Source organism: Ictidomys tridecemlineatus, chromosome 6 (genome assembly GCF_052094955.1).
Source record: "Ictidomys tridecemlineatus isolate mIctTri1 chromosome 6, mIctTri1.hap1, whole genome shotgun sequence".
NCBI classification, from domain to species: domain Eukaryota; kingdom Metazoa; phylum Chordata; class Mammalia; order Rodentia; family Sciuridae; genus Ictidomys; species Ictidomys tridecemlineatus.
The window spans coordinates 138628140-138654074 of NC_135482.1; the positions used below are offsets into that span (position 1 = coordinate 138628140).

Sequence of the window (25935 nt, forward strand, 5' to 3'; positions counted from 1 at the left end):
CACTAGAAGTAAGGAGTAGTGCTTCACGACTTCTGGCTGTGTTTATAAAACTTTGGCCACCATATACCATATTGCTTTCCCTGATGCCTTCTACAACTTATTAGTTTTCTTCAGTGAGCATCAGATTATTTATTTCCTAAATGTTTGTTTGCTATCTATCATGTAGACCTTTTTGTTTGCCTTTAGTTGATTAAGTCATGTGTCAAATTCTATTCATGGTATTGCTTTTGGTGAAATAAAATAGATTGCTTTGGGGAACATCAACCCTGTGGGAATTTAAATAGTACTGTTTGGATATTCAACAAAAACGTTGAAATCCTGGCTTTTCTCTACCATTACTCTTTTGAATTAGTCTTCAGATGTTTCAGACTATTTTTGTTTCTTGTAAACAGTAAAATTAATGTTAATTTAATGCATATATATTTGGTTTCCAGAAAAAGTGTGGGTAAAAGATAATATAGTCTTGAAACTCTAAAAGTCCCACCTAAAACCATAGACTGACAGGTGTTTAACGGACACATATTCATAATCAAGCCCCTACTGACAACCATTATTTGGAGAGTCAGTTAGATAGTTAATTTGTAAATTCTCTTAAGCCAAAAAGTGGCAGTTGAGTTAATTTTGTCAATAATGTAGAGATTCATGTTATGGGATATAGTTTGCTAAGAACCTAGTGGAGGCCATAGAAGTAATTTTAATTGAGATTTTTACAACCATTTGATAACAGTGTTTTGATCACTGTAGTTAGGGCAGGATTCCAATAAAGGCCATAAAATCTGTGACTAATCCACTGAGTCACCCAGTCCCTGTCATATATAGTTTAATGGCCCATGCTGCCAGGAATTATTATCACTTTCTAGTGATAATTTTTAAAGAGAGAAACTTTGTGGACACAAAAGATGAATGAGAGTTGAAAACTTATGTTTGCAAAGACAGTTAATACAACATTCCCTCACTAAAGTATATGAGAGTTTACTCATTTATTTATAATGGCCATTTCAGCTTCTAAATCATATATATAAATATAAATATATGTGTGTCTATCTCTCCATATACATATGCATATATGATTCTGATGAATATTTTAACTTTCCTTGGTTAATGTTTGCAGGGCACTTACAGATGCTAGAATAATCTCTAATGTTTTTGCTCAATCTGCTCTGGAGATGGATGAAATAAATAGTTTAAACTAATTAATGTAACACCAGCTGTTACAAGTGCTTGGCAGACGTCTGTGCGTTTTGATGGGCAGGGAGCGGCTGTTGTACTTGACTTTATTTTAGTACAATGTTGATCACAGTATAAGCTGGAATAAATGACAAGCCAAAAGAAGGAACAGAGAATGAATTTCATGTAATGCAAAATAATATCATCTTCCCTAAAATATATATAATTTTTTAAGCTAGGGGATAGAAAGTCTTGTGCTGGACTTCATTCTGTTGTAAGGCCTTTGACAGCTGTTCGGTTAAATATGCTACTAAAATAAAGGTATATGATCTTGGATACTGTCCTTGGTTTTTTTCAGAGAACCTATTAGAGTTACAGGTATGCAGTGTCAGCTAGATGTTTAAGACCCTTATTCTACTAATTAAGTGTCTTTAGGATAGGAAAAAAAAGGAAAAGAGACTATAGTCATTGTGAAGTAAATGGGGAAATCATTTCAATTGTATCATTTTAGCAGGTTGAAAGGGAGGATATTGAGCTTTCTACTTGATGATTATGGCTACTGTTATTTGAAGTTTTCATTGGGTCCTCTGTAGGTATATGCATATAATTTCCTCATGGGGGAAAAAGGGGGAATTCACAGCTGGAAAAACCCTAAGCAGAGATGCACCATTAGAATGGAATGGGAAGTGCCTATCTCCTGGCAAAGAGGGTTTCATCTGTCATCTTACAATGGAGAAAAATGCTTCTGCCAATAGTTATTGTTTCCATAAGACTGAAGAAGTTTAAATAGCCTCCAAACTTCTATTTTAAATTTGGAAGGCAGAATCATTGTGCTCTGGCAGAGAAACAGTAGCTGTTATCTCAGTATGTGCCAGCATTAAGATAACAGTGTCATTGTGCAGATTGTTACCCTGTGAATTTGTCTAATAAGTTATTACAACGTGTGCAGAGCAGATGGCAAGTGTGCTCCTGAAAGAATTGATGGATGGGATATGATGTCATCAGTGAGATGACAAGGTTCACAAGGTACTTGACCTCCAAGAATAAGTCCTAACTGGTTAGAATTCTAATGGTGAACTTTGGTGACACTAGCTAAATGGGAAATATGTGCAATTTGTATTTCTTTATGGTGGTGTTTACCCCCTTCACTGAACTCCACATAATGGGATTTTGTCCCTGAAGACTCTGCGATATTGTTGGAGGGTTGCACCCTGTAACCTTCTGAGGATTTCAAATACAAATCCACGCATCTAAACTTTAACAAAATCACAGCAAATGTTATTTATGAAGTCAGATTCAGAGCTTTCCCTTTTTTATATGTATATATGCAGAAAGAACTTAGTTAAGACGTCCCATTAATTTTAACATGTTATCACAAAATAGCAAAGTGCTGACTCCGTGAAAATATTCAGTGCATAAAATTAAACTTTTATATTTTCATTAAAATATGTTTCTATATATACAAGCCTAAAATAAGCTGTCAGAGACCCTGATGTTGTCTTTATATTTTAATTATGACTTTACTTGCACTTACAGGTGACAAACCTAAACACATTAACATTTTTATTTCAATATTATCATTTTAAAATTTCAAATGACTCCAGAATTTATTCCATATCATCTACAAGTTGTGATCTCAGAATTTACATTGGTCTGGTGAATGTAGTCTGTAAGGATATCATAACAAGTACAATTACTGATATGGGAACTCAAAGGAAGTGTAGGCAAAACATGATAATGTGATATGTACATTGCATGGAATCAAATGTAAAACAAATTAATTTTTATTATTTTTAATTATTTTTTGGAGACAGGGTTGGCTGATTAAAAGACATGTCTGAGAAGAAAACATAGGTGTGTTTAGGAAAGGTCTGAACATCAAAAGTATGAACTTCTTCTGAACATTCTTCACATCAGATTTTACACCTAAGCTGACAGAAATTCCAAAGTCTAACAAAAATAAATTACTGTTAGTGTGGTGGGGTGGCTGAATTGTGTTTTTGTTGTTGCTGTTATTCATTTTGAATGACTGGACTGAGGTTATTAATAAGCAAAAAATTTGTAAATGAGACAAATTTCTTTTTTTGGATGAAATCAAAGATTATTGGCAAATAACTGTCCAATATAAAGGATATGTATGTTTTGTGACATTGGGGAAGAATAGTTAAATGCTAGGAATAATAATTTAAGTTTAAAATATATAGTAATATTCATATATATCAATACCATTAGCTTTTAAAGGAAAGAGTTAATTTCTAGAGCTCAAATGCTAATGAAATTTAAAAAAAAATAGCAAGTTTATCAACTAAATGACTTTGAGGTAAGATAACTTACCCCTTGAAGTTTATTCCTTCAATAAGTTTACATGAATTACAGTTGCAGTAGAAGATGCAGAAATGTGTTTTAATCTATTCCATATTTATATATAAATTCTAACTATAAAGTGCTAAGAATTTCTTAATCACGTTACATTGACAGAAAAAGTTTAGCCTATAGTTGCAAAGTTGTAACAATGAATTAATTTTAGAGCAATTACTTGGTAATATAGATTATAATTTAGATTCAGTCTTATCTCTTTGGATATATCAAAGCCTATATGTTTAAGCCAGTTCTAAACTCTATAAGCTTATACTATCATACGTTAATATTGCCTAGATGATTAGCATAATTAAACAGTATTCTGTCAATGTATATCAAGTGATCAAAAGAGCTTATGAAATTATTTGATAAATTATTCAAGCGTACTTGCTATTTTTAATATAAATGAAATAACAGAGCTCATATCTCAGACCACATTGACACTCAGTATTGATTATATGGCTAAACCATTTTCAGGGGCTGCCTTTAGTTAATCTGATCTCTTTTTCTGTCTGAGGTAGATAAAATATTAATACAAGGTAAATGAGTGCTCACTGAACTTGCCATATGGCCCCTGTGGAGGACAGAGGGGCCTGGGTGGCCTATGGACTTGCCATATGGGCCTAGAGGGAAAAAGGTAAGTATTACACAGACAACAAATCTACCATATGGACTGGGTGGAGCACTTGAGACTCTAAATACTTTCTAATACTGGGACATTTTCACAAAAGAATAAAAACCACATAAATAATATATTATACAAAACCCCTTGAAAATGGATCAATTGTTTAGATTTAATATGATGCTTTCAAGCAATGTCCAGAGCATATAAATAATCATGGTTTACTTTGAAATGGCAAAGAGGATCATCAATCATTTACCCCTGACATTTTTACATTGCATTTAACATCTGTTCCATAATAGCACGGTACAGTAATATACTTAACATCATATTACACACTGAACCTAAACAAATAAATATAACACTAAATTAGAGTTTCTGAAAGTTTGCCTGGCTTCTAATATTTTTGCAAATACTCTATTATCTACTTCTTTCATCTCTTGAATTTTTTATTATTATATACAGCAGATGAAATTAAGCAAATGGCAAAAGCAATTTTCTTGGTACAATCAAACCTCATTAATTTGGTTTCTGCTAATATGGAATTTATGATAATTCAGCTTGGGCTTGATAAAGTTTACCTTTGTACTAGATATAAAGAAAAGATTTGCTAAGCCAATTATTAGTATAAACAAGATTACAATGAGCATGTTTAACCCACTTAAGAGAGCATACTTTTCAAGGATTTTAGCACATTAATTGAATGCAAATATATACTGCTAATAACAAATGAGTCTAATTTAGTCTTTGAATCAGGTCTTGTAGTACCTGTATTTGGTAGCAGATGGTTCTAATTACTGTATATATTTCTAAATTCTGTGCATATTTTTACAGTTTCTATTACTTATACATTGTTGAATGTAAGGCTAGTCATTTCCACCAATCATCATCTCATTTCATTCTCCAAAACTTGTATGTTTCTGTTGTTTTCTTAAGGCTATAATCTTAAAAAACAATTACTTTCTTCCAAGGCATAATGATTCTTCCATGGGTTTTATAGATCGTTTTTTTAAATATTTGAAATAATGAAAGTTCTATAAGAATCAATTCAGAAACATAATTTGGTAACTATAAACATTTGAAATTATATTTCAAGTTACCCATGCAATTCTTTATGGGAAATGAACATTTATGTTGATTCATATAGTAGTTTGAGTTGTTCAGGATTTGACTTCACTTAATGAATTTATTCATGCTATGGAATCTAAGAAAAGTATGTTAAACTAATCCAAATCTCGGGGCTTTAATTGTCTACTAGACCAAGTATTTGTGTTTCCTGACAAATTCATAAGTCTTCACTCAGATCTCATAGTTGACACCTGATATTCACTTTTTGTTTTGGCATTTTTCTTTTGTATTAGTTTTCCTCTAGACTTTTCAGTAAAATAGAGCTTCTCACTCTGTCCCGTTCATTTTTATCCTTCTTAGTGGTTCTCATTAATCCATGTGGTAAATGAAAGAGAAAATCATAGCACAGTTCCATATTCTAATAATCCCTAGGTCTGAGGAACAGAGATGCTAGAAGGCTGGGCAGTGTTCAGGATTGCAGGAAAGCAGATTCTGGCAGGTGATATGTAACAAATGAAAGACTAGAAGTGGCAGGTAAAAACGAAATTTAAATGAATTGTTATATGGATGAATTGGAGGCCTCCTTAACATGGAATATTGGGTTGTTCAATTTCCCAAAAGAGGAATGTTGAGATTGAAAACATAGAAACTATGGGTCAAGGGAAACCAAGATTATTAAACAGTGGAACCCAGGCACAGTTTCTGGCATGGGATGAGCCTCTGTACAAGTTTGTGAAATCCTCTAGGAAAACAAGGCAGGAATGTAGTTACTAGGAGTAGGACCCCAGACTAGAGCTAATCAATAAAGACAAACTAATGTTGAGTTTCTTATTTGTTAAATATCGTGGCTTGATATGTCTTATATTACACCCTCTGCTGATTAAAAAGAAAAGATTAGTTTTAATGATTGCTGGCAGGCTAAATGGTATATATAGGAAAGCAAGTGAAAGAAAAGGTAATCATTACAGTTTTAGATTTGCACCTATAGCGAGCGAGAAAAGTTTATTCCTCTTTTTTTCTTTTTCCTCTCTCTCTCCTCCCTTCCTCCGTATTCCCTCCCTTCTTTCTTTCCTTTCATTTCTTTTTCTTTTGTTTTTTGTCTTGTTTGTTGGCTCTTTTTCTTAAAAAAACAACAACAACAACAAAACTTTAGAGAGCTTCTCACTCTGTCCCGTTCATTTTTATCCTTCTTAGTGGTTCTTAGAGCTTTTTGGACTAAAGCTCTTTATCTAAAGGGGACCATCATTAACCCCTTACATTTCCCTTTACCCTGTGCCTTGCTCTGAGTTTGAAAATATTAGATAGAAAGAAAAGTAATATGGAGACTAAGAAGAAGGTACCACAGATGTTTTGTGAGAAGCAAAGAAAATGGTATTCTGGAAGAAAAGGCTTCTGAACCTTTTTCAAGGCCACTGAGAGTCAAGGATGGAGAGATCTGAGAACTGACTGTTAAAATTGGCAAGTGGATTTCACTAGTAACTTTGATAAAAGTAGTTATAATGGAGAGGGGGTGGTATAATCAATTAGAGTGGGACTCACTGTTAAATCATAGGGAAGAGATAGGGTGACAGTGATTATGGAGAACTCCTAAAAATGGAGAGCTGGGACAGAAATTGAAAGGACAGATGCTACCTAGGAAAATAGTTTTTCAAAGATTTTATTAAATATAGTACAGCATGACTGCGTGCAATTAAAATTATTTAGGAAAGAGAAGAAACATATATACATAGAGGGTACATGTGCCCTAGTGATAGCCTGATTATTTACTAAATTTAATGCAGAGAATGAGTTCACCAGTATTGATTTTTGGGGAAAAAAAAATGGACTCGGAATCCAGGCTGAAAAGTTTAGAGAATTGCATAGCCAATTCCTTCTCCAAAATTCAAGACTTCATTTTTCAAGTCTGTGTTTTTTATTTCCGTCCTCACCTACTCTTCACCTCCTTCTTGATGGCCCAAGCCCTGGTAACCACTGACTTGGATTTATTATTTGCACTCTTAGCTTCTCACCTATGTGTATTCTTTCTTCACTTACTACCATATTCTTTCTATAGCTTCTGTATTATATATTCCTTACATTGTTTTGATTTTATTTTACTCCCCCAATTTGTGGACTCTTCTATGGCAAAATATTTGCAAGTTTCATTATACCTTAGCACCTTATACTTTTGCAGTCAAGGATTGATGAGATTAGTAGAGAAGGAATTATATTAGAATGTAAATTTCTTTGGAAATTATGCTGAAAGTTCAGAATGAAGCTTATAATGAACAGACAGAGTATGAAATTTAAATTAAATTTATGGAAGATTGAAGTGAAAAGTACCAGAGGCGCCCGTGTGTATGGGGTTACTAACCTTCACCTTCACACCTTGGTGTATATAGGATGACAGTTGAGAAGGAACATAGAAATGGGAATACTCTGAAGAGATGATTGTGTAAGAAGAAAACTGAAGTCAATGCTGTTTCTAGAATAATTTCAAAGGTGATAGTAACTTCAAGAGAAATAGAGACAATAGTGTTTGAAGATTTGAGAAACTGACTTTTGTTAGATTGAAAAGATAAAGGGAAGCACAAATTATAATCAAATACTAAATCGGCAATATATATTTTATCACATTCTCTCTTTCTGCATATGAAATGATGCAAACAAGAACAATCAGATTCCTTTGTTTTCATTATCTTTCCAAGAGAAAAATGGAGTGGTAAACAGGAGAGGGAATTAAAACCCCAAAGAGATGAAGAGATAAGAAGAAACTTTGGGCTATTCTAAACATATTCCCGGAATATGAATTACATTCTAATGTATTTGAGCCAAATTTACAGCCAAACTGCTGGCCCACAAAGAAAGGTCGTCAACAAATAAAACATGCCTATGCAGTTATGATATTTAAGAAATGGATAGACACACATTTCACTCACAGTGTAAGAAGCTCCTCAGTAATGATTGTAAGGAATACACTAGGACTGTTATGAACTCACAAAGAAAACCTTTTTGAAATCTAGCATTGCTTACTTTGCCTTTCAGGAAAATGTAATAACAATAGAATGAAGATTCTGATAAACATTTGTTGATAAAGTTTTTTGATTTTTTAATAATATATAGATGCTAGAGAATTCGAAAATCTATTGGCATTTGAAGAAAAAAATCGAATGTGGAGGAAGTTTCTCATCTCATGGCAACTGGGAAGCAAGGAGAGAGGAGAAGGGTGGGGGCCCAATATCTCCATTTAAGGGCATACTCTCAGTGACCTAACTTCCTTTCATCAGACCCCACCTTTTAAAGGTTCCACCACCTACTGGTAGTTCTACAAACTGGTGGCAAAGGCTTCAACACATTGGGAACACTTAAGATCTGAATCATAACAAGCTTTGAGATAATCAATTATTTTTCTTAAATTACTTTCTTTTCCCCATATTTAAGGCCTCAGCCATGTCATCAGATTGTATCCAATCTCCTTCATTTTTAAACTTAGATTTCTTTCTCCTCTATCAAGTCTGAGGGTGTCCTTACTTGCTCTAATATTCCTTGGTGTTATCTTTGTTAGAGTGTTTGGTGTACTGTGTTGCATTTGATATTTATCCATAAATATTTCTGGAATGACCAATTTCTAATTTGTCTAATTTGCCAACTGAATCAATTGGTAAAACAAAATGTATTCATATTTCAAGGTTAATTTGTTTTCATAAAATGTCCCTAAACAATTTTGTGGTTAAATTTAACAGTTGTAAAAACAATGTTGTTAATGAAGGATATAAAAGCTTTCTTAAGTGTGTCATGACATTGTTGAAGCTATTGTTATAATAGGCATTATATTTTTCTAATGCAAAATAGTATTAAAGGGCAATATGATTTTTTCATGTTTATTAAGAGTATGGGAACAAAATGCATGTTTCATTTGCTTGTTCATGTATAAACTACTTTCTAATAAGGTTGAATATTATAATTATTATCAAATTTTCCATCAATATTAAATCATTAAATTATTTTGCAATATGCATGATACTTATAATAACTTGTGATTTTAAAACACATAGACTAAAATAAAAAGTAAGAATAAAACTTCCAGGTTCTACCTGATTTTTACATTTTTATAAAATGTTATTATATGAGGAAAAAGAAAAAATAATGAAAAATAATTTATTTTCTGAAATAAACATTATTTATTTCCCTAATGCTTCTTCTCATGATAGTATTTAAAATAAATAAATAATTTTAAAATATAATAGTTACCAAACGTTTAAATACAAAAGCTGTACATACCTATATACTTACTTTGCATTTATTTAACTGTGTGTGTGTATGTGTGTGTGTGTGTGTGTGTGTGTGTGTGTACAGTCATTTGGATATACACAGTCTTATGTACTTTTCTTTCAATTTTTTCAAATACAGTAGAATTTCCAGGACTATATTATTTATAGTAATATATCTAAATTCTTCTGTAAATACCATTAAGAAGTTTCCTTAATTGAGAAATATGCTTACAAATTTGAGAATTTGGAGTAAAATTAAACTAAATACATACAAATAGCTTGAGCAATTTTACTTTGAAATACTTTTTAAAACTCTACTGAGCTGGGCATGGTGGTGTGTGACAGTAATCCCAAAGACTTTGTAGATGGAGGCAAGAGGATTACAAGTTCAGGGCCAGCCTGGGCAACTTAGGAAGACCATACTCAAAAGCAAAAAATAAAATCTCTAGCTCAGTGGTAAATTACCCTGGGTTCAATTTCTCATACCAATAAATTAAAAAATAACTATTGATTCATGCTACATATGCTTTTTGAAAGGCTCATAAGTGCCAGGCACCGTTCAAAGTACAGGGGACACAATAGCCAAACATTAAAAAAGAAATCTTATTCTTAAAGAGCTTGCCTTGTAACTGGGGAAGACAAGAAAAAAGGAACAACAAGAAAATATCCAGTGTAGTAATAATGCTAGCATGATATGAATTGAACACACCATGGGCATGAAAAGTCTCGCAGGTACATAAGGCTGAAAGAGTAATACAGTTTCATAAGACATAATTAGAAAATCTGCCATTTCTGCCAGAATATTGTTCATGGTCAACCTGCTCTTGAAAATCATAGGCTGTAGCCTCACAGCCAGGCCTTCACTAGTTTGCACAAATCTGACCCCTTGCTGTTCCACCTTCTGCACTACCTATTCTCCTGTCATCAACCAGTACTGATCCACACTGCCCTTCCTCATTTTACTTCTCTTTCTGGGTTAGTTTCTTAAAGAATATATACTATATTTTCTATCCCAATGCATAAATTTTTCAGAAAATTCTTCAAAAATGCATATGAGGTATTCATGCTAAAATATATACAGAACACACAGCACAAAATACTTTAATGAAATAAGATAGATTGATGGTGTTATTCATTTGAATTTTCAAGCAATTTTAAAACAGATGAAAATTTAAATATAAGATGAAAACCTAACCAAGATTTCTCATTTCTATATTAATTTGTTGACATATTTTGAGCTAACAGATGGGTTTTATCTGACAATATCATATTTTTTTCTGTGCTACAAAGACTGGTTGTAAAATGGAAGTCAGTTTTTTGAAACTTATATGTATTAGAGGCCCAAGAATTTGCATTATGTTTTTATGCTCTGCGAGTTGCAAAATTGCAGCTGTGCTACTTAAGAATCCCCTTCTCGCCAAGGAAGAATGCTGACAATGACATAAACATACACTCTTAACTTTTTATATTTCCCTAAATCCTAAAAATTAGTGCTCTCCTTTGCATTTTTATATGACTATGTTATAAAGTAGTTAATTTTAAAGGAAAAAGTCATAAAATCTCAATAGGTAAAAGGAATATAAAGGTCACTTAATTTAACCTCCTCTCAATTTCTAGGGAGCAGTGTAATATTCCTGACAAGGTGCTTATCAACCTTCACATTGTGTCATGGAAAACCTACTATTGCCCAAAACAGCCAACAGGACTTTTAAATAATGAATGAAATTTTACTATTATATGCATATACTTACTAGTACCTTTTCTGTACATGGTAGCTATAAATATATTTAATTAATGAGAAAATAGTGGAATTTAAAAGTTTAGAATTTTATATCAGAATTCATTTTTATTTTCTGAATTCACATTTAATAAAAGGAAACTGAAAAGCACTTATATACCTTCTCATTTATTCAGAGTCAAATTAAAAATTTAGACTAAGCTCAGCTGAAAATTATCTGTATTACCATAAGAACATAGGATTTAATAAAGGAACTAATTTTGACAATAAATTATGATACATCCAACCAAACAATCCATAATAAAAACTTCTTACATACTAGACATTCAGGTGACTGACACTGGTGAATAAGATGGACAGAGTTCCTTCCCTTATAGTTTTTTGTAATAAATAGGATGAAGGAAACAAATATGTAAATGAGATTATTTGATGATAATTTTAATGAATTTGATCATTTATAGTAGTCTTGGTAAGATATATTAATAATAAGTTGCTATGAATGGGAGGAGAGAGATGACTTGGTTTCAAGACAGTGAAGTTGAGATGTAGGTACCAAGTTTGACCTTAGTAGAATTTTTTCATTCACATACCATTCTCCTGTGTCAAGCTTGTGGCAAGTGAAAGTAGGAATGCATGATTTATTAAAACACATCTGTGTCTTGAATGGGGTCTATATACCCAGTAAATAGTCAGACTTACATAATTCTTGTAGACCAACAAGCTGATGTCTAGCTAGGGCAGCAGCCCAGCTGCCTTTTTCATATCATCAGAGCAGAACATTAACCAGGAACTGTGGAAACTCCTCATGGCAGGCTTTGTAGTCACTGGAGGACTGGAGTGTGATACTGAGGGTGATTTGGAAAACTAAATAAAGTTCCCATGGTGGAAACTGGGGCAAATTCATGGCTAGGATTGCAGGATAAGGAATTCAAGAAATACTAAGTTGGAACAATTGCAGAAGACAATTTGTGATGATATCCAGGGTTTAATTGCCCCTGATGAACATGGTAAGACATGGGATCTGCCTCTTCTGAAATGAGTGTCTTGGACAATTGTTTTTATTTAAAAATCCTTATGCAGTCCTTACATTTTACCCCATCAAATACATGTGTCACTTTAAGAGTGATACTTAAAGTGTCTGTCACAGGGAAGTATATACCTTGTTGATATAGTTTGAATTTGATAAAAATGTATAGTGGAAAAATTTCCAGGAGATGTCCTACATGGGCTACTTAATATTACAATTGATAGTAAGTGTCTATGATACTTACAGTTGGAATTCTCTATTCCTACGTGAGGACATGCTTGAAAATGAAAATGTATATATGTCAGTGGGAGTAGTCAATGTGAGGGAATCTTGGCAGTTCAGTATGACCATTAGCTGGGTTTTAAGGAGTAAGCCAATCCTTAAATTAGAAGTGAACTAGAAAATCTTGATATTTTCTTTGTATTCTGAGAAAAAATGGGGAGTAAGAATACATATTTCTTGTATATGTTTGAACATTCATATCCAATACATTTTTGTAATGTTTCTAAATACTTTATGTTTTACTCCTTGGCTGTTTCAAGAATGTGAACTGTGAAACAGGCTATTTGGATCTGTATCCAGGCTGCTGTCTTTAGTAGGTTTTTTTGCAAGTTAATTAACTTCATCTTACCTTCATCTACTCTTTGTAGAATGAAGATAAGACTAGTATCAACCTAACAGAGCTGTGGTGAGGATTAAATGAGTCAATGCATTAAAAAATGCTTAGAACATTGCTTTGCATACATAGGAAATAGTCTATGCTGGTTATTTTTGTCATGATGGTGATTATCATATCTAGGCCTTTGACTGTGAAAGAATAAACTAGTTAATAGAGTCTTTATTTAGAAGTATCACTTTTCTATTGACTTTTTTATATAAAATTTCAAATATAGATAAAATTAGAAAAGGGTAATGAACCCCCATAAACCTCTCTATTATTCAGTTTTAACAATGGTCTTCTCAAGGTCAGTCTTGCTCCATAAATACTCTACCCAAATTCTCCTTTTCTCCCAGAAAATCTCAAAGAAAATCCCAAATATTAAATCTTCCGTTTGTACATGTTTTTCTTTTTTTTCATCACTTATTTTATTTTGTGTATTTTCAGTGTTTTAAAGATAGGGACACATTTCTTTAAATCACAAACACATTTTCATTATCAGTGCTAAAATTCCATAATATTTATTAAATAACCTATTAGGCTTCATATCTTACTAATTATCATTTATATGTATCTTTATAGAAATGAATATTCTTAAGAGTCAAACTATTGGAATTTTGTATTTCCTCTGCATTGACACCATGACTTTTAAAGAAAAAGAAATGGAAATCTACAAAGTTGAGTTTGAAAAAGTTGTAATCAATCACTTATTGACTTGTTTCACCTGAAAAAAAAAAAAAAGAATTTAGACTGTGATTTCCAAAGGCTTCACACACTTTGTTATTTACATGATAATTTTAATCTAAACCCCAGGGGCAAATCATAGTTTCAGGAATCTACTACCTCAGAGATATTTTATATTTGGGGGGAATAATTTAGGAAATATTCTATTTTTATTCACTTAGCAATGGGATTAATTTTCTATTTGAAGATTTTTAAATGAATAAGAAATATGCAGAAGTAACAAGAGAACAGGATATCAAACTATGGTACCCTATGATGTGGCCGTGTTTCTCTTCACGTTCACTTTACTTTTAAAGTAATATTAATTTGGAAAAGGCCTTGGATTTATGTGACAATTCCTCCTCCCTCCCCCTGAAAATTCTCAAAGCACATTTCAGAAACCCATTTTTGGCAGATGTAAATTTAAGTAAATTGGCCAAGGTCACAGCACAATAAGGACAGAGTTATCAAGGGAATGCAGTTTCCTGCTTTTCCACCATCCATGAAATTAGAGTAACTCCACCCCTTAAAATGAAAGGGTTTACTTTTTTTTTTCTTACTGAAATTATAAACTATGATTTGGAATATTTGTTTTTACCATTAACTCAGGCTTTCATAGTGATCTTTCAGGGCCACAGAATGTTTATATGTGCATTATTCAACTTCTATTACCGCACACATTACAACCTATACAATTTGTTTTAAAAGGAGAGTGCATTTTTTGTTAGAGCTGAACCATCAGATTTTCTCTTTATGTGGTGTGACATGATGAAGAAGCTATCTGTAGGAACAAAACTAGTTCACTTTCTATGGGCAAGCACAGACTGTAAAGTAGATTATTAAAGTACACAGAAATAGAAAATTAGATCAGAAGTGATGTTTTACTGTGAGGTCTTCTTTGGGCCTTATAAAATGAGAAAGAACTAACCTTGTTCTATTTCTGAGTCCTGAAAAAAAGCCTTGTAGCAGGCATATCACCTTTAATTAGGTTTCTGCTTTGGGGAAGCATTTTACCAGCCCCCTTTCATTTATTTTTAATGATGTTATCACTAACAGGCAAACAGTCCCTTAATAAAACAAAAACAGTTTCTATATAAAGCCTGGTGTACATGTCCTGAGTCAGTCATCTAAAAACAAATGTTATGATTGTTTCCTTTGTGCTCTTAGAACCCTTAATGGCCCTACTGTGCAGATATGCAAAACATCAACCTAGGAAATATAACCATGTCTGTTATGTAGCTTTCAATAAATGCTTTTCCATATTCACTTGCGGATCAGCAGTGAGGTTAAGCCTACAGGGTCATGAAAAAGGTAGAAAGGTCCATTCAGTGGATCTCTGCAGCAGAAGCTGTGCCAGCTCTTTCTTATACACTCATGACTTATTACTTCAAGAAACAAGCAGAGATGAAAACAACCAAAAATGTTTGAAAGTTAAATCAATGTGTTTCTGTGCGTGTGTACTGGGGGTGGGAGGTGTGTGCATGTGTTATGCTTAATACCACTCCACTTTTGCCAAAAAATTCCAAGTTGTAGACAGATTAAAAAAATTTAGGCACAGATATGTACTTAAGTTTGATTATCTCAGATGATTTTGCTATCAAGGCAGAGTTTAGTAATATTAGTATACAACCAGAACTTGAACTCCTACCCTAAGATAATGTCTGTTATCATTCTGTAATTTCAATAGAATTGTTTTTCAATAGGAGGTATTTTTAGTATTACTATCTTGGATATAGTATAATTTTAATATCAGCAGAGATCTCTCATTTCTTCATTTTCTATCATTACCACTTTTGCTCCATTTTATCTCATTCACATATTCTTTCAACAGAAATTAGAAAGTGCCTACATTATATGGCATAGTTAAGATTATAAATAGGTTCTCTCTCTGACTAAGGAAGTGGTCCCTAACTTTTATTAGAATCTTAAAGCTGAACTATCCAAAAGTTAGGAGCCACTGATGTAGATGTTAGTTAACATATAGTAAGTTTAAAATATTTTATGCATTAAGTTAGGCAAAATTATGCATGTAAATATGTTTTAAAGTAAACTTTCAGCCTCCTGCCAAACACACACGTAAAATATTCTCCTTTCAGTATTAATTTGTTTTTTCTATATTCCCCAAACTAGAAATTCAGAGTTCTAATGCTGCTTGAAGTATATCCACAGAACCTCTTCAGTATTTTTATGTTTCACACAATCCATTTCTATGAAATCTAGGCTGATTACATTTTGTGTAAATCAAAACAAAAATCCTCTAGGTTGTGCTGCCTAAAGAGAAATTTATGAACTGGTTCATACCCTTTGCCTGTTCTCAATTTATTTCTCTCACAGTTAATTTTAACTATTCTACAAATAAACTCAGGTTTACGTAAAGTAACTGATGCACAGAAGGATAATTCTGTTACCAACATGGTTTGTCTTCACAGAGAAATAATTGTTACCAACATGATATACCTTCATCACAAACCTTATCAGAGAGAAATAATATAAAAATCATAGGTGTAGGGATAAGAACAGATTTCCTCCATGCCACATTAAAGCCAAGTTTCTAATATAAAATTAATAATCAATTTGGTTTTAATTCACTTATGCATACTATATATAACATTTTATATTTTACAAAGTACTTTTACACACAATCCAACTGGATTTAAACTATAATTCTGTGAGATTTCAATCAATTTTTTTAAGATGGCTTTGCTGCTCTAAAATTTTCTAGAACTTGGTAGAACCAGGACTGGAACTCATACTTTCCAGATCTAGTAGAGTTTGCTTTTCATCTTACCACCGATACATCACATATTGTGATATTCATTTTATAAAACTATCACTAGTAATTTTAAATTGAGAATTTGAAAAATGGGCATAAAATTAAATATAGGAAATAATTTTGATTCCAGTGTTCTTCTAGATATTTTGTACATATTAGAAGATATACAAAAGTTATGTCTCTAAATTTTAATTCTCTATGTCAAAATTCTTTATTTTCTGAGAAAATGAAAATAGAAAAGAATACATAACTACTTTCTGAGCTAAGATTACAATATGAGGTAGTAGTATTCACTTTATTATGAATAGTTTCTCTTGATAATTAACCCAGTGTGCCTAGACTAGAAGTAAGCCAGGAATGAAACTATAATTGTGCTTAGTTTAAACATTTGTGTGTTATGCCTGAAAATAATTTTCAGGTGTTTTTTTCTAAGCACCAATTTGTGAATTTTTAGATTATCTCTGTTTCTATTCCCAATGAATAATTTGACTGACCAGTTTACAAAAACACTAACAAGTGTATCTTTCTATATGTTTGCAATCAATATTTTTTTAAAAAACAAAGAAAAAATTATATTAGAGAAATATTTCACTTCTGAAGGAAAGTGCCATATGCTTTAGAATTTTTGTCAACTTTATTTTTCATTTTGCAGTTCAGAACTAGTTTTCTTGCAAACTCTCAGATCTCTTGTAAACATAAAAAATATGGAGATTTTCCCATTTTAACAATAATGCTATTTCTTTTTCCCATTTTAACAATAATGCTATTTCTATTTCATATCAAGATGAATAAATATGAGTCCCCTTGTTTCTAAAAGTGATTGTTTTTAAGCCTAAAATTTAAGATGTAATAAGACATCAGAGGTTTGTACACACACACACTTGAAAGAATATATAATTCAAACCCAAAGGGATCAGTTATGAAAATAACTGAGTTAGATTTTATTCACAGGAAAGAAAACATTTTAAAAGTAGAGGCCTATTATTTTTTTAAACATCATTGTTCCTTAGGATATCCTGCTAAATTGTTATGTGTGATAAGATTGGAGGGGGGAAAAAAGCTTGTCTTACTGAGGCATCAATCTTACTGATGGTCAGTTATTAAAAAGTGACTTAAAATATGAGTAGAATCATGGAAATATGTTGATGAGCAAGATGAAATATCATGTTTTATCCTTTATTCATTTTAGAATTTTAAAATATATATTTTTCTCTTTCTTCTTCCTTGTCAATTATTCTGTTTACATGTTGCTATAATTGTCAATATTATAATTATCCCAGATGTTAAGCAGTAATTTTTCTGGTCATAAAATAAAATCATTTAATTATAATATGTGCAAACTCCATTTTCTTTAGAAAACCACTGTAGGTTCCTGAAACTGGATTAGAAAACCAGGATCCTTCAACATGAATAACTACTCTTTTTTGGAAATTAAAAATAACACCTTGTCTAGACAATACTTAATCTCTTCTAGAGTCTCATGGCTTTCTACGTTCCCTGTTTGTGATTGTAAAATTCTAGTTCTGACTCTTCTTTAGTTTACCTACTCCTTTTCTCTGGGTCTCTGTCTCTTTCAACTCCTCTTCTGCCTTAGTTTTCGAAGGACACTTGTCAGTAGACTTAAGGTCCATCCTGAGTAAGGATAACCTCCATAATCTCTTCATCTCAAGGTTCTATATTATACCTGTGCCTGGAGTTAGAATGAACCAGTATTCCAAATAAAATATTACTACCAGATTCTAAGAATTACACATGTACATATATTCTGATGGTCACCATTCAATCTACTATAGAAATATAAAGGAGTTACTTATATAGGTCTTGCAATTTTCCTTTAGTTTAAAATTATTTGAGAAATTAAAAACAAAAATCAAAAATCATTGCACCTGAAGAGCCAACTTTCTATAAAAGATAATTTTTTAAAAATTGGAAATTCTTAAACCAAAATATGTATCCTGTGAGTTTTTACTTCATCATCAAACATACTTTAAGTCACAGATTATGTCAAAACCATTACATTTTCTGGCCTCTCAAACTTTTCCTTTAATCATAGAACATTTAGGATATCACAGGTCATTTTTTTAAAAAGAAGAACATGTTCTTAATTTTACAATATTGATTAATTGCTATGAAATGATAATTTTTTTCTTAGATAATGGTGTATTATGACCCAAAGAAATATCTTTGGTTTGTTTGAGCTTTGATTCATTTGTCTTCTTTTAGAAAATGATCTTAGGAATCATGCTCCCCTGCCATTTTAAAAATAATTCTGACCTTAATTTGATTGTTTCTTTCCTATGCATTGAATGAAAGTGACCTTATGTAGTATCTCCACTGTGTAAAATGATGAATGAATGAATCTACTCAAATAAATTTATACCAAATGATAGTCCACATTCTCACATCACTGGAACCTTGATGACCAAAATGGCCGTCAATTACTGAAGTAATAGCAGAAAAAAAATAGGCAGGCAGGCAGGCATGCATGCACACACACTCACACATACAGAATAATTTAATCCTTTGCTGGGATTACCAGTGTCTAAACGAATAATGATGGGAGGAAAAATTTTACTGAATATAAGAATTAGCTATTCAACAAGTAGAGTCAGTCACTCTGATCTATTTTAGTCTCTGAAAGATTTCAGATTGTGCTTTCTGCATTCTGTCTCTAATATCTAGCACATTGTTGATTTGAGATAAATATTGGCTGCTTGAAAGTAGGCATCATGAGTGATTTAGAGATTTACTTCACAGAACAGGCAACTGTGGTTAAGCACAAATGCCTGAAATTAAATTAAATAATCATGGATGATAGAATTTAGAATTAAACATGTGTGTACATGTATGTGTATGCAACATTTTTCTTTTTGTCTTGGTACGTCTTTGAGAAATGTGGAGTCATAGATGGAAAAGCCGAGAGGTCATCTGGTTCTGTGCATTTCTTTAAGAGACAAGCAATTATTATCTCCATGATCTATTAAGCCATATTTTCTTTAGCATGTGACAGGTAAGGTGATGCTGATCGAAAAATATTGCTCTCCATTCTTAAACAATTTCACATGCACATAGATGTTTAACAAGCCCATTTTCAGGGTTATTATGAGAAAACACTAGCAGCCTTGGTCTGTAGGAGTAATTTATGATAGCTAGGTAAATGGTGTCCAAGATCACCTTGCTCACATTAGCCATGCGGTAGCTCTACCCCTGCACTGCAGTCTTTCTTTAACCCTGGTGATAAGAGTGATACAAAAAATAATGACACCATGAGTCCTACTTTAGTTGCTTTCTCTGTTTCTTTTTCTAGTACCTGCTGCCTCAGATCATCTGTTAGTAAGTTAACAGAGGAGGGAATGGAAGGAGAAACTTCAGAGAAGGGAGTGAGTGTGAGAGGAGAATGGTTAATAGCAAAGCCTTGTATCTGGTACTTCCCTCCCCAACATTTCTTCCCTTTGGTTCATTAACTAGAAATGTGGAAAGGTGAGGAAATGAATTTAACTTGTTCTGACATTAGTGAGAGACAGAGAAGTGTGGCAGCTTCCATAATATTTCTGCCCCAGAGAGAGGTAATTGGAAAACGTGTTGTGTGGTTAGACGTTGTAATGAAAAATAAAAGAATGATGGAGGAGAACAGTGGAATCAAATTATAAGCCTAAGACAAGTGTGCTGAAGTTTTTAGCAACTTACAAAATTGAGAGATACTATCAGAACTGTGCAAATACATTGCTCTGATTAATTTTCCTGGGGTGAAATATGAAAATATTTAGAAAATTAGGAATCTTGCACTGAATAAAATTTTCCCTGTGTTTAAAATAAACTAAAATATGCCATGACTTGCCTCTATCTCATAAAGAACTATAAAATTGTCAAATAACAAAGAACTGAATAGAAAGATTTCACCGTGAGAGTGAAAAATGTGTATTTGGTTATTATTCTAAATTGCTTAAAAGGTTGAAGAATATTCAATAAATGAAGTAAAGACTAATTTATCTTAGGGTTATAAAATATGATTTTCTAAATATTGTTTTGAAAGTTGTATTTTATTATTCTTTCTTCAGACCCCTTGTTCATACACAAAAGGTATAATTTTTCAATATTAAGGTAAAAGGTGTTCAAGTTCAAAAGAATTAAATCTTTGGCTTCAATGATAGTGAGCAATTCAGTTATACTATAGGAAGAATGTATTTGGACTCTCATTTGTCCTTTTAGATTTGTGAAATGAAATATTTTAATTGCATATTGCTTTTATGGTTCTTAAGAATATATTTGAACAAATCATTAATATAAAGGAAGGGTTAATTGAGAAAGAAATTGTCCTGATATACAAAGCATTTCTCTTATATGAAGCTCTAGAAATATTCTATTGTCAATCCAAAGAGAACAAACTAAAATGAGATAATTGGGAAGGTGCCCATAAAGTCAGCCTGAATATATTATCACAACTATATATGAGATAATATTTGTTTTAAAAAGATTCTATGGCACTGTAAACTCAGTCTCATTAGAGACTGCATTTAAAAGGCTTATAAAGTTACTCATTAATGTTATCTTGTTGTATCTCCACAGCTTTTTCATTAAAGAAAATTCAGCAGAAAGCATTTTCTCCTGATAGCAGGAACCAATTTGCAATAAATGTTCTGGAAACCACTAGGGAAGCCATTACTGAGGTCTAATAAAAACAGACAAGCGTAACTTGTTCTATATTTTTGTTTCAATCACATACAGATGAGACCCCACTTTCTACACCAACCGCAAGAGACAGCCTTGACAAACTTTCTCTAACTGGGCATGGACAACCACTACCTCCAGGGTTTCCATCTCCTTTTCTGTTTCCTGATGGATTGTCTTCCATAGAGACCCTTCTGACTAATATACAGGTAGGTCTTTTTGCTGTCTGGAAGAAAAGAACATAGAACACTTATATATGTAATATCTATCTGAATTCATCCCATTCCAACTTAATCTCCTCATCGTATAGAACAAGCCATGGTATTAAACTTTTACTCAGAAAACAAAGATTTTAAACCTGCTACACTAATCAAATTGGCTTAAACATACTCAAATATGTATATTAAGCTATAATAAAAACTTACATAAAAATGACATGCACATTTAAAAAAAACCATTCGGCCTAAAATGGCTTTCTTTATTGCCAACTAATTGGATAAAATTTAACTGTTTAGTTTGTCTAATTTACTATATGACAGCACACCAGTTCTAATAAATATTTAGATATTTTTAAACTGTTGGCCTTCCAGTGAGGAAATGGTATGTTTAGTCATTTTAAATATGTCTAATATAGAAGAATCCAAAAAATCCCTTCTTTCATAAATAAGTTTGTTTCAATTAGTAGAGTTTCTTCAAAGGATAGACTTCAAAAGCTGTATAAAATTTTCCACGGATTTCCTATGTGGTCCTCAGGATGTATATTTTATGTACAGTACATTATGAATCAAAAATACTTACAGTTAACAATAACATAGAGCATGGAGCCAAGATAATAAGAGTGTTCGAAATAGAAGAAAACAATTTTCTTGCCCACACATGAAGTGATCATGTGGACCCCAGATGGAAATTTTTGCCATCTATTCTTCCATATTTGGAGTAGTTGCTGTTAAACATGAGCTTACTGACAACAGTACTCGAAAGTTTCTCTTTTTTTAAAAAAATTTTACTCTAACACTCCAAACTCAGTGATATTTTTCTGCACATATTTCCTACCATATTAATCTTTCTCCCAGTAGAAATGTAATTAATTTTATTTACCTCTCCAAGGACATAACAGAAGGCCTTTAATGTAACATATCTTCTCATCTATTAATGTGGCATTTTTAATACTAATGTAATTAGAGTTTCCAGAACTGTATTCAACATTATGGTTTTATATCTCAGTAATTGAAATAAGTCATCAATCTAGCCTAAACTTAATCATGGTCCAATAATTGATTATATTTTAAAATAAACATAAGGCTTTCTTCCCTGAATTTCACTTATATTATTGTTTTCCACGAGTTAAAGTTTGTAGTGAATTTTCTCTTTCATTAAATGCTTTGAGAAAATAGCCCTCAACATTTTTGAGTTTAAATTCCAAAAAGCAGAGAAAACATTTATTTTCTTCTGTATATAACTCCATATGAAGTAAAGAAAAAGCCATATGTATGTGTGTTCCTTAACTAAAAATTCTTTGACCATATGAGTGAGAATTGAATTTCAATTTCAGAACAGACAGCATGTCTTGGTTTCATCTATGTAAGTCTACGCACACATCTGAAGAGTAGGTTTACACATGGACCCTTCCATTTTATGTGAACACCTCATATCTTAGTCAAAAACTGACAGTTTGGGAGTATTCTTCCCATCCACAGTATGCCAGGTATACTAAGACCAAAGAATGCTACCCACATCACCTCAAATTCACTATTCTCATAAAAGAAAGAAAAAATAGAGAAGATACCAGCCTTAAAATGCACATATTTTTATGTAATTTATTTATTGAAGTGGCCGTAAGCCTGATATGCTTTCCTTTCAATCATATACCTTGCAGACATATTTTAGTAAGAGTTAATGGTAACATGATAGTCAAGACAAACTAAATTATTTATTTCTAATTCCAAATTATGGGGACCTTATACCTACATTAAGAATACTTCATTTAAAAAATTATGTTGTCTACTTCAATCTTACACACAGGTATGTGCACAAATAGACATAGGCATTATATCTACATGTAGATATGCATGTAAATATGTGTACATAAGGTAAAATGCAGATTAAGACTCTTAATGAGTTCCATGAACAAATACATGCACTTTCAGATATATGCACACATACATGCTGGATTTATGGTAGGTATGATTTCACATCATTTTAGAAAAGATCATAGATGCTAACTCTTATTATTGTCACATTTATTGAGCTATGGTAATATCCTAGGAGTGGTACAGAATGTTTAAATAGTCATGACCCTGGCTTATTAGACATACAGTATAAATGTGTTTGCTGTCTAAATTCTAATTTGAGTAATTACAGTCTGCCTACCTCAATTTCTGCTGAAGTTTCAATTATATATAATGGGGTTCTCTGCATTCTAGTCTAAATGGTAACATGCTTGTTGTGTAGCAAGTTTAAATCTCTACATTTCCTCTGAAAGTATTTTATTGTTATTAAAATTAATGGCCAACAAACTAGACTAAATAGTGTGTTTTAATTGCTCTGATAGTAAATAACTTAATTTCATGATATACTATAATTTGACAATCTTGAATTATTAAATTTATAATGATTACTAAAATGTTCCCTACGTGATACTATTAACAAAACTGAATTTTTATAAATGTCATTTATTTCTGCTTTCAAAGAAGATATGTAGGAAGAAAAAAATATTTATATATATAAAATTAGGCACCAGATTTTTTATTAAGTAGTGGAAATATACTACCATTTTTGACATTTGAGGTATTTGGAAATTAAAAGTTAAAACAGATAAACATGACTACAGTAAAGGAAAATTATTAAGGTAATATAATTTTACATTAATGAGAGAGACATATTTCAATTTTTGTTTTTGAACCTCATTTATTTTATGTAGAATTTTACTTGTTTTATCAATATGGGCAATCTTTAATCCTGGCTTTTTCCTTCAAACGTATCTTTTTTTGGCGGGGGTGGGGCCAGGGATTGAACTCAAGGGCACTCCACCCCTGAACCATATCCCCAACCCTATTTTGTATTTTATTTAGAGACAGGGTCTCACCGAGTTGCTTGTGGCTTTGCCATTGCTGAGGCTGGCTTTGAACTTGCAATCTTCTTGCCTCAGCCTCCTAAGCCACAGGAATGATAGGCATGTACCACCATGCCTGGCTCAAACATGTCTTTGAGGAACTCCTTGGAAATTTCATGTGAGGAAAATTTAGTGCCAATTATTTGGATATGATACCTTCAAATATTAGCTAGCTATCATTAGAATGCATTTAGAGGAGAACTCTACCCACTATTCCTTATTTGAGATTCCCTGCTATTAATCACAATAAACTAATAATGTATAGAATCAGATGCAAATTATTTGTTTATCCATTTTTTAACAAAAATTGTTTTAAATGGCTTACCAATATTATAATAATAGGTAAGTAAAAAAATGAAAATGTAAAATATGGTGAAGAATATAAAATTTAATTAGAGATAGTAAGCATTGAAGATTTTTGATATAAAAGGTGTTTGATAAGGTTTGGTTCATTATGGTTTGCCTGCACAGAGAAATTAAGCAAGCAAAGAAAACCCAAAAGGAATGTTCAAACAACATTAAATGGCGATCTCAGAATAAAAAACCATAGTGAATTCACTAATAAATAGACAAACTCTATCTATGGTATCTAAGAAATATTCTCTATTTCTGTGTTGGAGGACAAAAAATTAAAAAGGAATTTTATTATTAAACTGAAACATCTGTCTTCAAGTCTTTACATTTTAGTATTATAGTCAGTAATTATATTTTCCATACATTTTAAAAGAAATAAATAATTTGCTTATTTGCATTATACACTGAGTTAAAATACAGTTATACAAAAATGTGGAAGAAAACTTTTCCAAAGTAATCCCAATAAAATATGATACTGGCTTCAAAATATGACGTTGGATAACATCAGATATGTTGGTATTATATTTTTTTCCTGCTTCATCATAATTATAAGCGTAATATTCTCCCCTTTGCTCCCATTTCCAATTTGGAAAAGACTATAAATAATATTAAAATGTACCCAAGTTTCTAAACACAGCTTACTACTGTGACAAAAAAGAATAGCAATAATCTCAGTAAGACCTGTACTATATACCAAAATTTAAAATTTATATTATATTCAAATATATATATATATGCAAATTTGTAACATGCAAACAATTTTAATGTGCCAGTCTTTATAATAATTATGCACATTTTACATTGATTTTTTTATTATTCTCTACAGTGTATTTTATCTTTATCCCCAATTTACATATAAGATTATGGAGGCAGGTATGGTCACAGAGTGGTGGTAAAGTGTGAATTTAAACCCAGGTTGATTGCCATGTTGTCATATTATAAGACATGACTATATGAATTATAAGAAGATTTATTTATACCTGGAAGTACTTTTTCATGGGGAATCTGTCATTAGTCATCTTTGGAGAACAATAATCAGAACATTAGACTAAGTATATTTTTTCCTTTGCTACAAGAGCTCCTATAATAATACATTAGTTGTTGTTATTTTTTTTCTATCTAAAAAATCTGGTTCTAAAGAACATGATTTCTATACATTTTGCAAAATGATAGGGAAATAGTAGAAGAAAAAAAAGTTAAACAGGTGAGGTTATGATCTCAGCTTAGTCAACTCTGTAGTTTGGGATCTTGGATGAGTCATCATTCTGACCTTTTTTTTTTAATGTTTGGATGGAATAAGTGATTTCTAAATTCTGTTCAATTAAAGTATTTTATTATCATTATTGAGAGTAAAGAAACACATTATTGACTACAAATTATGTCACATAAGTTTCAGGGACACTCAAGAACACTTACT

General features: G+C 31.9%; 1 protein-coding gene across 4 annotated transcripts in view; it reads left to right on the plus strand.

Annotated features, from left to right (window-relative positions):
- Dach1 (dachshund family transcription factor 1) overlaps nt 1-25935 on the plus strand; it is a 390816-nt gene that overhangs the window by 322447 nt on the left and 42434 nt on the right. For all 4 annotated transcript variants that reach the window (XM_078015803.1, XM_078015802.1, XM_078015806.1 and 1 more), the window contains one exon: nt 21110-21261. In XM_078015803.1, coding sequence (XP_077871929.1) covers nt 21110-21261 — 152 coding nt within the window. The remainder of the gene's footprint in view (nt 1-21109; nt 21262-25935) is intronic.